The sequence below is a fragment of the Gadus chalcogrammus genome, chromosome 5 (genome assembly GCF_026213295.1).
Source record: "Gadus chalcogrammus isolate NIFS_2021 chromosome 5, NIFS_Gcha_1.0, whole genome shotgun sequence".
NCBI classification, from domain to species: Eukaryota; Metazoa; Chordata; class Actinopteri; order Gadiformes; family Gadidae; genus Gadus; species Gadus chalcogrammus.
This window is the reverse complement of record NC_079416.1, coordinates 12,282,399-12,296,322: the sequence shown is the minus strand read 5'-3', so window position 1 is coordinate 12,296,322 and position 13,924 is coordinate 12,282,399. Positions and strand designations below refer to the sequence as shown.

Sequence of the window (13,924 nt, the reverse complement as noted above, 5' to 3'; positions counted from 1 at the left end):
TGCCACAGAAAACATCGAAAACCACTTGAACCATTCTACCAATGTATTATCTGTGTATCAAATGGTAGTGTTAGAAACAAGCAAAGCAGCCTTGGGAGAATGTCCATCTGAACTATTTCAACACTTTCGCAGGTTCACAGGAAGGGCCACCAATGAGCAGCAGGTCATAATATCCAGAGGCTTGGCCCGTTAGGTCCTTTGGAACCACACACATAGATATTTTATGCTCATGTTCCCCTATTTCTCATGTTGGTGTCTAAATTGCTTACTGGTTATTTATTTCATTGCTAAGAGCTGGGATTCATAGGCATTTAATTTGTACAAAGATAATGATCGTAATTCTGAAATTGCCCAACTTGGTTTTGATAAGTTTCAATATTTTTTGTTGCATTGTTTGATGTTTCTTATTCCTTCATGCCATATTTCCAGATATCATTTGGCAATTAATCGATATTTAAGTTATTTGATTTTATTTTTTATAATTCTAACCTGCATTTTGAAAAATTAGCCCAATCAGTTAATACAATAAATTATCCATAATTCATTGCAGATATTTTTTAATCAAACAATGTACAAAATTAATAAATAATCTGAATACATTCAGATTCAGAAAGGGGAACAAGTGTTCACCTTGTCACCACAGGTCACTTAGACCTTCCTCAAATGTAATCATAAAGATGTCTGACTATCAGCGTCCAAGTCAATGATGAGAAAATAAATGCGCTCCACACAGTAATCATGCACAAAAAGATTTATTCAGAAGAGAAACAGAAATGAGGGTTTGCATGTCTCTCATCATTAGATCAGAATGGAAGGCGTATCCTCAATGGCCTTTGCTGTGTGATTAAACCACAGATGGTAGTTGAGATAGTAGCCATTGTTGTACATGTACAGCTTCTGATCCGTTGGGTTGTAGTCCAGGCTAACATAGCTCTCCTGGAACCTCTCAAAGGGAACACTGATATAGTGCTCTCGTTGGGTCTTGGTGTCAAACATGTAGAAGATCTCCTCCGTTTGGATGTCAGCGGTTCTGACGGCGTAGAGAACCCCACACACCATGAAGGCGTTGCTGACCGCTGGTTTGTACACACTAGTCTGCCACTCCTCCTCTATACCAAAGTAGTGCTCGTTGATCTTAGCCAAGATAAGACGGCCGTTCGTCTCCTCACTAGCATATGTCACCCACAGCCCGGTCTCATCGGCGGCAAAATCTAAGTTCTGATTGGGCGAGTGAGCGTAGGAGAACTTAGTGGAAGCCCGGTTGATGAGCTTGTATTCATAGCTCATGGAGGTGAAATTCAGCTTGGCCATGCTGAAGGGACTACTGCGCTGGTAGTAAAGAGCGTTCTCGCGGAGAACAACGTTGTTTCCTGTGCCGTACCAGCTACTTTGCAACCTGTGATGCTGGAAGTGGTTTCGTAAAATGAGATCTTGGTAATTATCATAGAACTTGACGTCAATGATGGCTGCGCTATAGTACCCAGAATACCAATACATCGACTCATTGCCGTTAAAAGGCTTTGAGTCTTTCCCCCAGGCTCCAAATTTGTATGAAGAACTGAGGTCTGCGTTAATCTGACTGACGATAGGCTGGCTGGCTCTGATGACACCAGTGTGTGCGCAGGATCCTGTAAAGAGCAAATTCAACACCAAGTCAGTTTAAGTCAGAATTTGAGTCAGAGGACAGAGGATTGAGTGTGTTAGAGTGTGAGCCATCTTCTCACCAATGTCGGGGTGGAAGATCTCCTGGTGGCGGCGTTCGCATTCCTCCAGTTTGAGCTGGATCTTTATGTACTCACGGCGGGTCTCCAGAACCAGGTTCTTATCGTGTTCCTCCTCCAGCTGGGTCAGGGTGGACATCTGAGATGTGACCTGAAAGAGGTTTCCTTCATTATAATTACCATAAAGATGAATTTTCCTCAACCACTCCTAAGACGTTTAATGATCTACAAAATGATGTTTCTGGAAAACCCAAAGAAACTTCAGTCCCACCGTTTCACGCAGGGACTCGAAGACAGCGGCTGATGCTTGAACCAAAGACTGGAGCTCGACCACAAGAGCCTCCGCCTGTTTGATCTGGATCTTCATGCTCTCTGTTTGGGTGTCGTTTACCGCCTCAGGGTCGCCCTCCATCTTTTCAATCTCCATGGTCAGGTTGACAATCTTCACAGTGTACGCCGTGATCTGGCTTTCATAGGACTCCATCTGCAATCCAGGTTATGCATCCAGGTTACATCACATACCCATAACAATGTTCTTCCCCAGCCTGACATATTGCAGCAGTAGTTAGGGTTAGGGTTGGTACCTTGCCCAGTTCCAGCTCCAGCTTATGGGTGACTTCCACAGCCACCCCCTCTACCTCCTCCAGGTCTTGTATGTTGAAGGTTGAGCTTGGCAGGAAGGCTTTGCAGGAGCACTCGTCCCCTGTCCCACCATCAGTGACCTTCTTAAGACTCGCTTCTCCCCCTCGTCCAGCATGCTTTAAGGGAAGCACACATTCACAGTGATGATGCGTTTGGCTGGAATACAGGCAGAGGTTTTGGTTAAAGACATGGATTGAATCTTAATGGCTTTTTGTTTTACATGTTGTACATACCCCGCAGGTAGTGGTGGAGCTCAGCAGGAATAGGAAATATAGAATGCCAATCATTCTGGTGTAGTCTATGTTCTTATGATGGAGCCAAGTTGATGCCTGGACTTATATAGTGGTGGCTCTAGAATTTATGATTCTAGAGAGAAGAACTGCACCTGTTCAAATTCCCAGCATCCCCTTCATGGATAACTGTTATATGGCCATGCCTATTAAACAAGCCAATCTGTATGGTTATCAGGAGAACATTGACTTTGGTAATGTTCAATTGTAAAATATACAATGTTTGACTTGGTATTAGAACCAGAGACAGTAGAGTATCAGGGACACAAAAAATAGGATGGGTCAAACTGTAGCTGCCTTGAGATAGTACGTAGTTATTATTAGTTGTGCGTTATTGTGTGTCAATCGATGTATCACCTGAGTTGAGGCATACACAATGCCGATGATTAGTTCATATGACTTGCTTTGAGAAACCGCCAAATAAAAAGAATGCCATCATTCTTTAAAAATCTTTATTAGATAATGGTGATTGACAAACAAAGCATAGGGTTAATCTTTGCTTTTCAAAGATGATCTTTGCTTTGCAAAGATTAACCTTATGTATCAACATAAGGCACTTCCTGAGTGGTCGGGTTTCTTTCAGGCCTTCTCCACTCGCTTCTTCTTCTTCTTCTTCACTTTGCCTGTTTTGCTCTTGCCGGCAGACAGTTGGTTGTTGAGCGTGGGCCTGGACCGGGTCAAGTGGTCCGTGGCGGCGCTGAGCTTGCCCACGTCCCCCTCCGGGTCAGAGTGCGTCCCCTGGGCAGAGGAGCCGGTCTTGCCGGGGCCGGAGCGCGGCGAGTCGTCCAGCAGGTTGGGGTGCGAGTAGGACCGCATGGCGGGCGAACTGGTGGGTCTCTGCTGCTCCCGGTGGAGGTGGTGGTGGGGCTGGTGGACGTGCTCGCTGCTCAGGTTGGTGACGGAGTAGCGGCTGCTGTTGGACATGACGATGTGGTGCCAGGAGCTCAGGGGCGTGGCGGAGAAGTGTTGGGGCCCGCTCGAGTCCTCCTTGGCCCCGGCGCCGGGCGACATGACCATGGACTCGTGCGGCGTCACCGCCTCCACGGCGCTCTGGAAGGTCTTGAGGATGCGGTCGCTCTTCTGCTTCTCCTTTTTCTGCCGGGACTCGGTCTTGCGCAGCTGCCGCCGGTGGTCCTTCATCATCTGCTTGCGGGTGTCCGCCAGCCCCCTGTGAAGAGACCGTCCTCACGACATTAGAACGATACGGCAGCTCAAGATGGCAGCGAAAGGCCCCTAAGCACGGCAGGATGTAATTATGATACATTCACTTTTAGCCTTTTAGGAAGGCTTGTGACGATGGATGAAACCTGGCCAAATTTCCACGCCACACGTTTTACAAATATTGCTCAGTAAATCACACATGCTGAGGAATGTACACATAAGTGCAATCCCACCCAATGTGCTGCATGTCGTAGGAAAACAGTGTTTTAACGGCCTCTTGTTTGAGCAGCTTCTAGGCACGGTGTGTCTTGGAGGGCTGATGATGTGAGGCGTTGTACCTGTAGTCTACCATGCCTGTCCTCTCACGGTCCAGCCTCTGAATCAGCTCCTCGATTTGGTAGCGATCCAAAGGAATGCTGGATTGCTGTCATTGATCACAATTTCAGAAAAATCTCCAATGAATACGAATCACCCTAACTGCTCCAGGCGAGCTGGCTGTTGCCTTCATGGTTGACTCCGCCGTACATGTGTGTATATATGTGTTGAATACTTGCATGTTTGACACTGAAGTAAATATGTGCATGAATGTGTTTATGAATATGTGCATGAATAGTAAATTGCTTTGGATAAAAGCATCTTCTAAATGCCTAAATATATAAATCTCCAGATTTAGATCTTGAGTGGTGCCCTAGTGACGTAGTTTGGGCACAACCTATTGGCTGCATGCGAGTCCTCCATAAAACATGATAACTAATTATAAAGTCAACTAATTATAAAACAATGGAATGGAAAGGCATATTACAGATGTCGAAGGATTCATGGTTCCTGTACCCCAATACTCGTTGCGGTTGTGTGTTTACATGTCAGAATATGAATGAATGAACGTTACGGGACAACCTGCACGGCCTTCCTGAAGTCCCCTACAGGGACGCGCATGGTGCCGTCCTTATCGATGTTCCGGAAGAAGTCCCACAAGCGCAGTTTGCGTTGATCCAGATAGTCCTTCACAGAACGTGTTAGAGAAGAGGAAACAGGGAAAGTGTAAAAAGGATAATCACATCTTTATCACAAGCAATTATTAGAATTGGGTGCATTGTTATAATGATTTATATTTTAATATTATTGGCCGCGTCATCGGCCCCTTGTTTAAAAACCATTTAATATCTGCTTCTAAATTTTAAAACGAGTCTTACCGTAAACTTATTAAAACCCAATATAATTAGAAAAATAAATTTGACCTTGGGTGCAGAATGTTTGGATTAATTTAAATAAAGGCAGGGTTTCCACGTGATGCACATGCATACCTGGATGACCTTCATAGGGTCGAGACGTTTGGGGGGTTTCTTTGCAATAAAGCCCCCCACCCCCCCATACTGCACCTCTAGACTGGGGTGCTCCTGACAGGTCAACTCCAGCAGCCGCACAAAGTTCTCATTTACCAACACGTTCTGTGAAAATACCAATGGAACGATGTCCTCAGTGAATGTAGGCTAAATCGAATAAAGTAATCTCTGACAATGCATACAAAGATATAATTCAAATCGTTTTTTAGAGATAGATAGGCTACCTATATGAACATTGATGAGAGAAAATACTTAGGAGCCACACTGGTTACTCACACATATGTTGATCTCCTCCAAGGCCGTTTTATGGCTGTTCTTCACCACATTAACCAGGGCCAGTGCACCCTCTACTGTCAGAGAATTGTATGCCAGCTAAACGAGCACACGAAATAGGCTGCAGTATTAACTAAACCACATATAGGACATTTGCTTGTAGCCACTATATTAATTACAGTACACATTGAATGTAACTGGCATTAATTACTTACAGTACACATTGAGTATTGAAAAAAACAAAAGGTATTGGTAGAATTCCAGCTGTCTCACCCACCAGTAAGACTCTCAGTGTGTCGTTGAACTCCAGGCCTTTGCACAGCGTGCCCACCCCCTCGTTGGTGATGCGGTTGTTGTTGAGGTTCAAATGGACCAGAGTGTTGTTGTATTTCAGCGCCTCTCCCATCGCCAGCGCTCCCTCATTCCCAAACCCGTTCCACGACAGGTCCAGGTGTTTCAAGGTTATGTTCACCTGCGCGTGTGTGAGAGGAAGGATTTCAGCGGCACGTCACTGATGATGATCTGAACGTCGATACTATTGTTGACGGCACCTTGAGCCCAGCCGAAAAGGCCACAGCTCCTTTCATCCTGAGATGATTCCAGCTGAGGTCCAGCGTCTCTAGACCCTCGTTGTTTGCTGACGGTTTGAAGGTGAAACCGTCAATCATAAATATGCAGTACTACTGTTTGGACCAAGAAACGCTGAGAGACACACAAGTATAGAATATTGTCATACCCAGCATCTGTCCCAAATGCTCTCCTCCACGTCCACTGAAAGCGTTGTGGCTCAGGTCCAGGTGTTTCACTCTATAATTGCTCTTTGGTATGAAGCATAAACAAGCACGATGATCAGAGAAGCTTATTTTATTTGAGGCAATATCAAGCAAGCTATCTATTAAATGTGCTTACTGATAATGCATCTGCAAAGAATTTTGCATCGTCCTCAGTGAATTTGTTTCCTAAATGGAAATTGTATTATGAGTGAGTATGGAAATAATAGCAGTGGTAGTACTAGTAAGCAATACAATTATTATACTTATATATACTTATACACTTTATATAAACATTACCTGAGAGTTTCAACGATTTCAATGAAATATTTTCAAGCAACATTTTTCCAATACACTCTGCGCCGACAGACTGAAGGTGGTTGTCCGACAAATCCTAGAAAAGAAAACAATATTCACACCTAACCCTAAATCCCAAATACGCTTGATCGTGTGCACATGTGCTCCTCCTAGTGGCAGAGCAGGGCAACAACCCACCATGGTATTGATGGTGAAATTAGCCTTCAGCATTTCAACAAGGTGTTTAGCTCCCTCCGCTAGAATGTGATTGTCTGCCAGTTCCAGGGTACTGATGGTCATATCAGTCTGAGGAAACACAAAACAAAGGTGTGCAGTTTCTCTCGGGAAAGGAAGACACGAAATACCATCAAGTTCGTTCACCCTTCTCAAGCTCACCACTAATGCAATAGCAAGGGCCTTGCAGCCCAGTGGTCCGAGTCCGTGGTGATTTAGGTCCATGGTGGAGGTACCCCGGTGTCTTATGAAGTATGAGACGGGCACCACACCAGTCAGTCTGCAGGCTTCCAGGTACACTTCGGCTGTGGTTGATGGCTTGTGGTTTGGCTTTTCTGGCAAGGAGAACTACTTCTATCAGAGCGCTGTCAAGAATATTCTCTTAAATAAAACCCTTTTAAGCACACACTATTTATACAAAGGCAACATTAGTGTAGAATGCAACAGTTACCGTGACGACTTGGATTGCTTACCATCTGGCTCCAAGTCTGAATCCAAGTCCTCTTCCAAACTTAGGTTTTCAGTGGAGGAGTTTGAGTCATCTTCTTTTATGGTAAGGGAATCAAGATACAGTAAAGACATTTCTCAATGCTGCCTAGCCACACAATATGAATTTAAATAGTGGGGCTATGGCCGTTAAATAAACAGCTAGTTATTGTTCCTCAGTTGCCTGTTACTGTTGTTACTGTGACATTAAACAGGCCAGTGCACAGTAATCCTACCTTCCAGGTAGCTTGTCCTGTTTAATGATCAATAATTTATATCACCATGGTTGAAACCAGGCACCCACAAACACAGGCTCAAAATAAAGCCCCCCCCCCCTTATTATATGATCTATAAAATAAATGTCCATAAAGTCCTGACATTTGTATCTGTGGATACCTATTGTTATTCACGTTGTGTTGTTATTGTGATTAATGTCTATTTAGTGTAGGCTGCTTATGTTTACATAACATGACACCTTTATAATTATTGGTTTGAGCTGCAGTCCGATGCAATAGCACTGAGCTAAAACACACAGTAAAGTCTTCAGAGAGGTGATTTGAATGCAACCACATTGTCCTTTCCGTAGAATTCAGAGGCCAGGAGCTCTGCGACCAGGAAGCAAGCAGGAAAACCTGTTGTTTGATCCCTCCTACCCTTTAGCATGCCATCATATAGAGTGAGCTAGAGATTGTTGTCTATGTAAAACACACTTATAGACCTTAGTGCAATTATCACATTTATCTGAATAGAATACACAGCTAATTAAAAATGTGATACGCTACGGTTTGGAACAGCCAAAGGTTAGTTGCCCCAGCAGGATTTTACATGTAACAATTCATCTGATGGGGTAGAAAGGCAATGCCTTGTACTATTATGAAAATGTACAAACAAATTCATACTTTTTTTGTTAGAAGATAGATAGAGCAGTAGGAAACATACATACATGCATATAGAAGCAATATGTCAGATAGAGAACTTTTTCTATTCTCTATTATTAACTGACCCAAATAACCTTATTGTTTCAGCGAAATTAGCCATTAGCCTGCTCTTATTTATTAGAGATACAGGGGGACAACAACAAAATAAAAACTCTATTCAACACAATAATAAATATATATATATATATATATATATATATATATATATATATATAAATAAATAAATAAATAAATAAAACATTATTCATAAGGGCCTCCTTATACGAACAAAGTTACATCTGATGTTTGAAGATGCATTTACGAGTTTTATTTGTTAAAAATAAATCTAATAATAAAGTGTCCACATAGGTGACCAGAAAAAAAAACATGGTTTCCACAAAACGTTGTTTTGCGCATGCGCGATGTGTGTTTTCCTGTCCATGTGTAGGCGAGTCACGTGTCGTCATGTCCCTGCCGATGTTGTGCTAGGTTTTTATTATTGGCGTCTAATCTTCGTTTCACTTTTCCGAGAAATCTCGCCGCATTACCTCCATATATCCTTCGCCGAAGAATGAGCGACAACGATGACATCGAAGTCGACAGTGACGTATGTTACCTATTCCCCGATTAATAACCGCCAGCTATTTAGTTTAACGAATGTGTTTTCGCCTTTCTGTCAATGCACGGTAACGCTGGTTTCTAAGCTAGCTAGTTAGCTAATGCAACAGCTCTCGGGATGTGTGGCTTGCTATCTTTACGGACGCCGAATTAAATATAATGAACACTGACAATTAAAACAGCAGGAAGGGGAAGAAGCTCGGTGTTACTGTTAACCGTCTCGGCTCCGATCCAACGCAGATGTGTACGTGTGTGTGCGTCTAAAGGCGACGGAACAGCACCGTGTGACAGTAGCGTCAGACGGCGTTAGCATGCTACACAGGCGACGTTAATCCAAGTGGTCGCTCCTGCGTTATGTTCTTCCATCACAAACTGATCCGATGGTCGGATGTGATCCAGGGGTTGAATCTGGAGTCTTAAAGAATACATTTTAAGCTGTCTTGTGTTTCCTATGCTCGATTGATTAGAGGTCCATCTCCCCTGAGGTCGGGTCGACCACAGAATGACATGTCGTTCCCTCACCCCATCACCGATTCATGTTTTTATGTTTAACTGGTGATCTGAGTCTAAATCGAATGCATCACTCTTGCAAGTGTCACGTATGCATAAAGCGTTGACAATGACCCGCTAAATCAATTGGACTATTGCAACGATAAGAGCTGGTGTTTAAACTTTCGTTTTCCTTTTGGCCTTTCATCCTCAAACATAATCTATGGTTTAATTTCCATTACATCTGCAACTTTGAACCATAACTACATGTGCTCCGATCTGCCCTGGTGTGTAACGTTGTATTGTGTGACATTGAAATGCATTCTACCCGGGTGACAACCGTCGTTGGGCAGAACTAGTTGGCGTGTGACAATGAACCCAACATGTTGGAGCATTAATCCGGTCAATAATTATGGTAGTGTAGCATTCCCTTCCCCCACTGGACTTGATCCTCAGCTTTGCATCCTTGTTTTAGTGGTACAGCTGCGTCGGGGCGAGCCAGCATCCTATTGGTCTGTGACGTGTTGACTCAACCTGACCTGGGTTCATCGTAATCGAAAGCTGTTTCCTGTACAAATATTCACTGAATTGATGCTAGCGTTAAATGATAGTCTTATATATATTGCCTGTGCAGGAGATTGCATCCATGCAATATTGAGAAAACATTGGGATGGATAATTTCCTTGGCAATTTACCTCTGGAGTAACCAGTGCATGTGTAAAACCAGAAACGTTTATCCCACGTTTTTCCCTCTGTGGTTATGAAAACACTTACAAGGGTTTAGCACCCTTGTGTTTTTCTTCAATTCCTTTTTACTACAAATGCAATAATCCACAAATAGCCATGCTCCGAAACAATAAGGACTTTCTATGAATGTATCTCGGCTTTCCATCTTTACTCTACAACTATTGGGACCATTGTTTGCAAATAACTCGTCCATCGAGGTGGTTGAGGAGCGGGGGGGCCACTGCCATTTCAATTCCATTATCTTTATTCTTTGTACCTGGTGGAAGTATGTTTCCTTACCCTACGAGAGTTTTGTACTTTGTTAATGCATCATAAATATAAAAACATGTTTTACACCTTAACCACTGTATGGTTAAGGCAGCCGCCATACAGTGCTGGGGGAAACACTGGTATGTGCCTATGTCAATAAATGGTACACGCTATAGCTATATATTTTGGATCTCGATCTTTAGTGCTTGGCTTGAACTAATATGCACTAGGCTATTTAGCCCTGGCAGATCATTATTGCGTTTATTGATCTCTGGATGCAGAGGCTTTTTAAACCCCCGCTCCCGCTGTCATCCACTGTTTCAAATTATAACAGCAATTATAGCACTTTTTAGCCTTTATACATTATTCATGCAACAATGCATATTGACGACCAATTTACTTGGGGCATGTGAAGAGAGAAATGAAAATGGCGATGATTGTGTGTCTCAAAAACAATTACAATATAGCACATTATGTGCTTAACCATAATCTCATTGTTGGCTGAATAGCCATACGCATGATAAACTAGTCGTTCATTCTCTTGAACCTGCTGGCAAAACTGGCCTTACCAGAGCTAAAGACACGACCAGAGCTGTCTTACCTGTTCTATAGGTTCAGTTTATGTCATTTTGATTGTGATGCATGAAATGCATGGTACACTGCAGTAGAATGGTGCCTCAGTCAATGGCTTGCACAGTTGTGGTGCCAGTGTGGACAATATTCGTACCCATCAGGGCTTGTCCATGGGTAGTGTTTGTCTTTGTGGTTCTCCCCTATCTTCTGTGTGGAGCAATATGCCTCTGGACGCAATTGGATAAACCTGCAACCAATCAGCGCAATGAAACATTCGACACATCAGTTGCAGCCATCTGAAAATACATGAACTGAACTCCAATTTGGCGTTCCTCTTTTCATCATCGTATCAAGCCCGCCACATATGCATATTCAGATAACTCTTTTGATTTGCCTGATCCTTCGAATCGGAAGGGGTCCAGACCCCTATGACAGAGCAAAGAAATCATGAGCTTGCAGATTCTTCTGGTCCCCAAGCAATTTGTTTTTAAATGTTTTTAAATGTTTAGGGTAGGCTTGGATACGTGGTATTACCACTGATTGGCCAGAGGCCCGTCACTCCATACACGGTACCCCCACCATCTTGCTGAGTGAAGTAGATTAGACTTTAACCCTCTGCCTCTCTGAGCAGCAGTGAGTTGTCGGAATGACAACTCACCCCCCCCCCCGCCATCCTGTTAGATAAAACAACATCAATTAAATATTAAGTGTTAAAGGGGAAGTATAACCAAAGCCTTTTTCCTCCTTTTTTTAAAAAATGTGGTTAAGTCTTATATGATCATCAAGCCAACGCCATATACCTATGCCATATTGTCACTGTTACTAAAATTCAAAATTAGACTAAAGCAGTGAAATTTTGCCCACTTCATATCATGGCTGGTTTGTGTTATTGTAAAGTAATGAACACATCTGACGATTGTGTGAATTTCTCCAACCCTAAAAGGGCAAATGGCTGTCTGGAAGAAGATGAATGATCATTTGTACACCAAGGCCAACTCTGCTGTGTAATGTTGGCACTACTCATCGGTACTTCAAATGCTGTAAGCGTATAAACAGCAGCTGCTTGGCCCCCGCTCCATCCCCCGTCATCAGGCTGGTTGCTAAGGGTTACTGGTCCTCAACCCCTCGCCACCTCCACCATCTCAGGTCCCCTCGGGTCAGCAGTAGATCCGGAGGTAGAGCGGGTTGGCTGGGTAGGCTCTGGTTCGATCCCCAGCTCTTTCTCAAGGTACCCCTGTGCAAGACATCTCACCCTAACTGCTCCTTGCCCTGCTTGGTTGACACCGCCGTCGGTGTGTGTGACTGTGTACTAATGGTTTCGTGAATGCGTACTAAGGCGTCTGCTAGATGCCCTAAATGTAAATGTGGGGTCCCATACCCCGGCGTCAGACTCTTGTCCTGGGACCGCCCCGTGGCACGGTGCCTCCTCGTCCTGACGGAAGACGCGTGGCGCACGACGGTATTTTCAATTTGCGATCTTAAACACAGCGCCTGTTTTACAGGCAGACAAGCGGGCGCACCACAACGCTCTGGAGCGCAAGCGGCGGGACCACATCAAAGACAGCTTCCACAGTTTACGGGACTCGGTTCCTGCCTTGCAAGGGGAAAAGGTGAGTAACGAGGGTTCCCCGCTGTCAACGTCTAATACCAGGGGGGATTTTGCAGGGCCAGAAGGTTCAGTAAGTATTATTTTAATTACAGTACAAAATACATACGTGTTCAAAAATTCTCCTTCAGTTGTTTATTTTAACACAAACTGCTACTGTGGAACCAAAAAGATCTCTAAAAGCACTAGATAAGATGTCAATAAGAGCTAGATACTGGAGCGTAACTTTGTAGAACAGCGCTTTTTTGGACTTTGCTGTAAATGATTGTGAGATCAATGCAAAAATAACCCTAGATAAACAATTCATGTGCTCTGAATGCAGAGTTGAGTGCCTGTGAAATGGACAATGCTCCGTCTGCTCACTGCTGAGCCCTTTTCGTTTCTGCTGACAGAGTTCTGTCAAACAGGCTTCCCGAGCACAGATCCTAGATAAGGCCACAGAGTACATCCAGTACATGAGGCGAAAAAACACCACCCACCAGCAGGACATCGACGACCTGAAGAAGCAGAACGCTCTGCTGGAGCAACAAGGTGAGCGGGGCATCTTGGTGGGGGACGGGGGCGGAAGGACCTGGTCCGGGGCAACAGTCTGTATATACATGCACGTGTTGGAAAGTTAAGTCTCCACGCTGTTACTTATTGGGTGTGATCCTTGGTCGTCCTGTGGCTCGCGATGCAGTCCGTGCCCTGGAGAAGGCCAAGGGCAACAACCAGCTGCAGGCCAACAGCTACTCCTCGGACAGCAGCTTGTACACCAACCGCAAGGGCAGCGCCGTGTCGGCCTTTGACGGCGGCTCCGACTCCAGCTCCGAATCGGAGCCCGAGGAGCCACCCACTAGGAAGAAGCTGCGTGTGGAGCCCAGTTAGACCGTCCCCTCTCTTCTCCCCTCGCCCCCCCCCCCCCCCCCGACACTGGGTCCCAGGCACTCCCTACTCAGACTCTTGTTCACCAGCCCCCACCCACCTCCCCATCCCCATCAACTCCTCCAACATGTCCGCGCTCGAGGACGACCTCGTCATCCGGTCCGGGACGTTAGGTGGAATCAGGCCTGTGAGAGAGTGGAGAGGTGCTACGATATGCTACAAGCTTTCTCTGCTCTCCTGGTCGGCGACACCCCCGCCACAAACCCCGTCAACTCCCCCCCTCCCCCTGAGGCGACGGTGACCCGCTCCAACATGAGGCAGCTCTGCAGTTTTTTGAAGGACTTGATGCTTTTTCAAAACCTCATTACGAAAACGTTTCTAGTCGCCGCGGCGTAAAGCTTTAGTGAAGCTACGACGACACGCCCTCGTGTGCTCCTCTTCTGCCCTCCTTTTAGTTTGGTTTTGGAACACCTCCGAAAATCCCGTGTTTTGACACTTACCATACCTTTGAGAATTTGTCATTAGACATGGTTTACCTTTTTAATGTTTGTACTTTTCCAGAAATGATTGTGAACTTTGCTTTTAGAAAAAAATGAAAAGCCCTGCAAGATGAAACACCCCCTCCCTCCCCTCCATGAGTTAGT

General features: G+C 44.7%; 3 protein-coding genes across 4 annotated transcripts; 1 reads left to right on the top strand and 2 right to left on the bottom strand.

Annotated features, from left to right (window-relative positions):
- Positions 1 to 798: 798 nt before the first annotated feature.
- Positions 799 to 2,650, bottom strand: olfm4.1 (olfactomedin 4, tandem duplicate 1). Its single transcript, XM_056589726.1, has 5 exons — positions 2,597 to 2,650; positions 2,306 to 2,479; positions 1,993 to 2,205; positions 1,725 to 1,872; positions 799 to 1,628 (listed from the first exon to the last, which is right to left on the bottom strand). Exons 1-5 carry the CDS (start codon positions 2,648 to 2,650, stop codon positions 799 to 801), a joined length of 1,419 nt encoding a protein of 472 aa, XP_056445701.1.
- Positions 2,651 to 4,106: 1,456 nt separating this feature from the next.
- Positions 4,107 to 7,880, bottom strand: LOC130382115 (leucine-rich repeat-containing protein 74A). The gene is made up of 10 exons (XM_056589724.1): positions 7,871 to 7,880; positions 6,894 to 7,066; positions 6,696 to 6,803; positions 6,501 to 6,594; positions 5,982 to 6,067; positions 5,708 to 5,902; positions 5,434 to 5,529; positions 5,119 to 5,262; positions 4,709 to 4,816; positions 4,107 to 4,238 (listed from the first exon to the last, which is right to left on the bottom strand). The coding sequence occupies exons 1-10, from the start codon at positions 7,878 to 7,880 to the stop codon at positions 4,107 to 4,109; spliced, it is 1,146 nt and encodes a 381-aa protein (XP_056445699.1).
- Positions 7,881 to 8,563: 683 nt separating this feature from the next.
- On the top strand, positions 8,564 to 13,321 carry LOC130382438 (protein max-like). Of its 2 annotated transcripts, none has more exons than XM_056590177.1 (4): positions 8,564 to 8,741; positions 12,322 to 12,420; positions 12,809 to 12,947; positions 13,096 to 13,321. In XM_056590177.1, the coding sequence occupies exons 1-4, from the start codon at positions 8,706 to 8,708 to the stop codon at positions 13,281 to 13,283; spliced, it is 462 nt and encodes a 153-aa protein (XP_056446152.1). In that variant the 5' UTR covers positions 8,564 to 8,705; the 3' UTR covers positions 13,284 to 13,321. The 2 variants fall into 2 exon arrangements, with proteins under 2 accessions (XP_056446152.1, XP_056446151.1); XM_056590176.1 differs by having other exon boundaries at positions 8,566 to 8,741; positions 12,313 to 12,420.
- Positions 13,322 to 13,924: the final 603 nt, after the last annotated feature.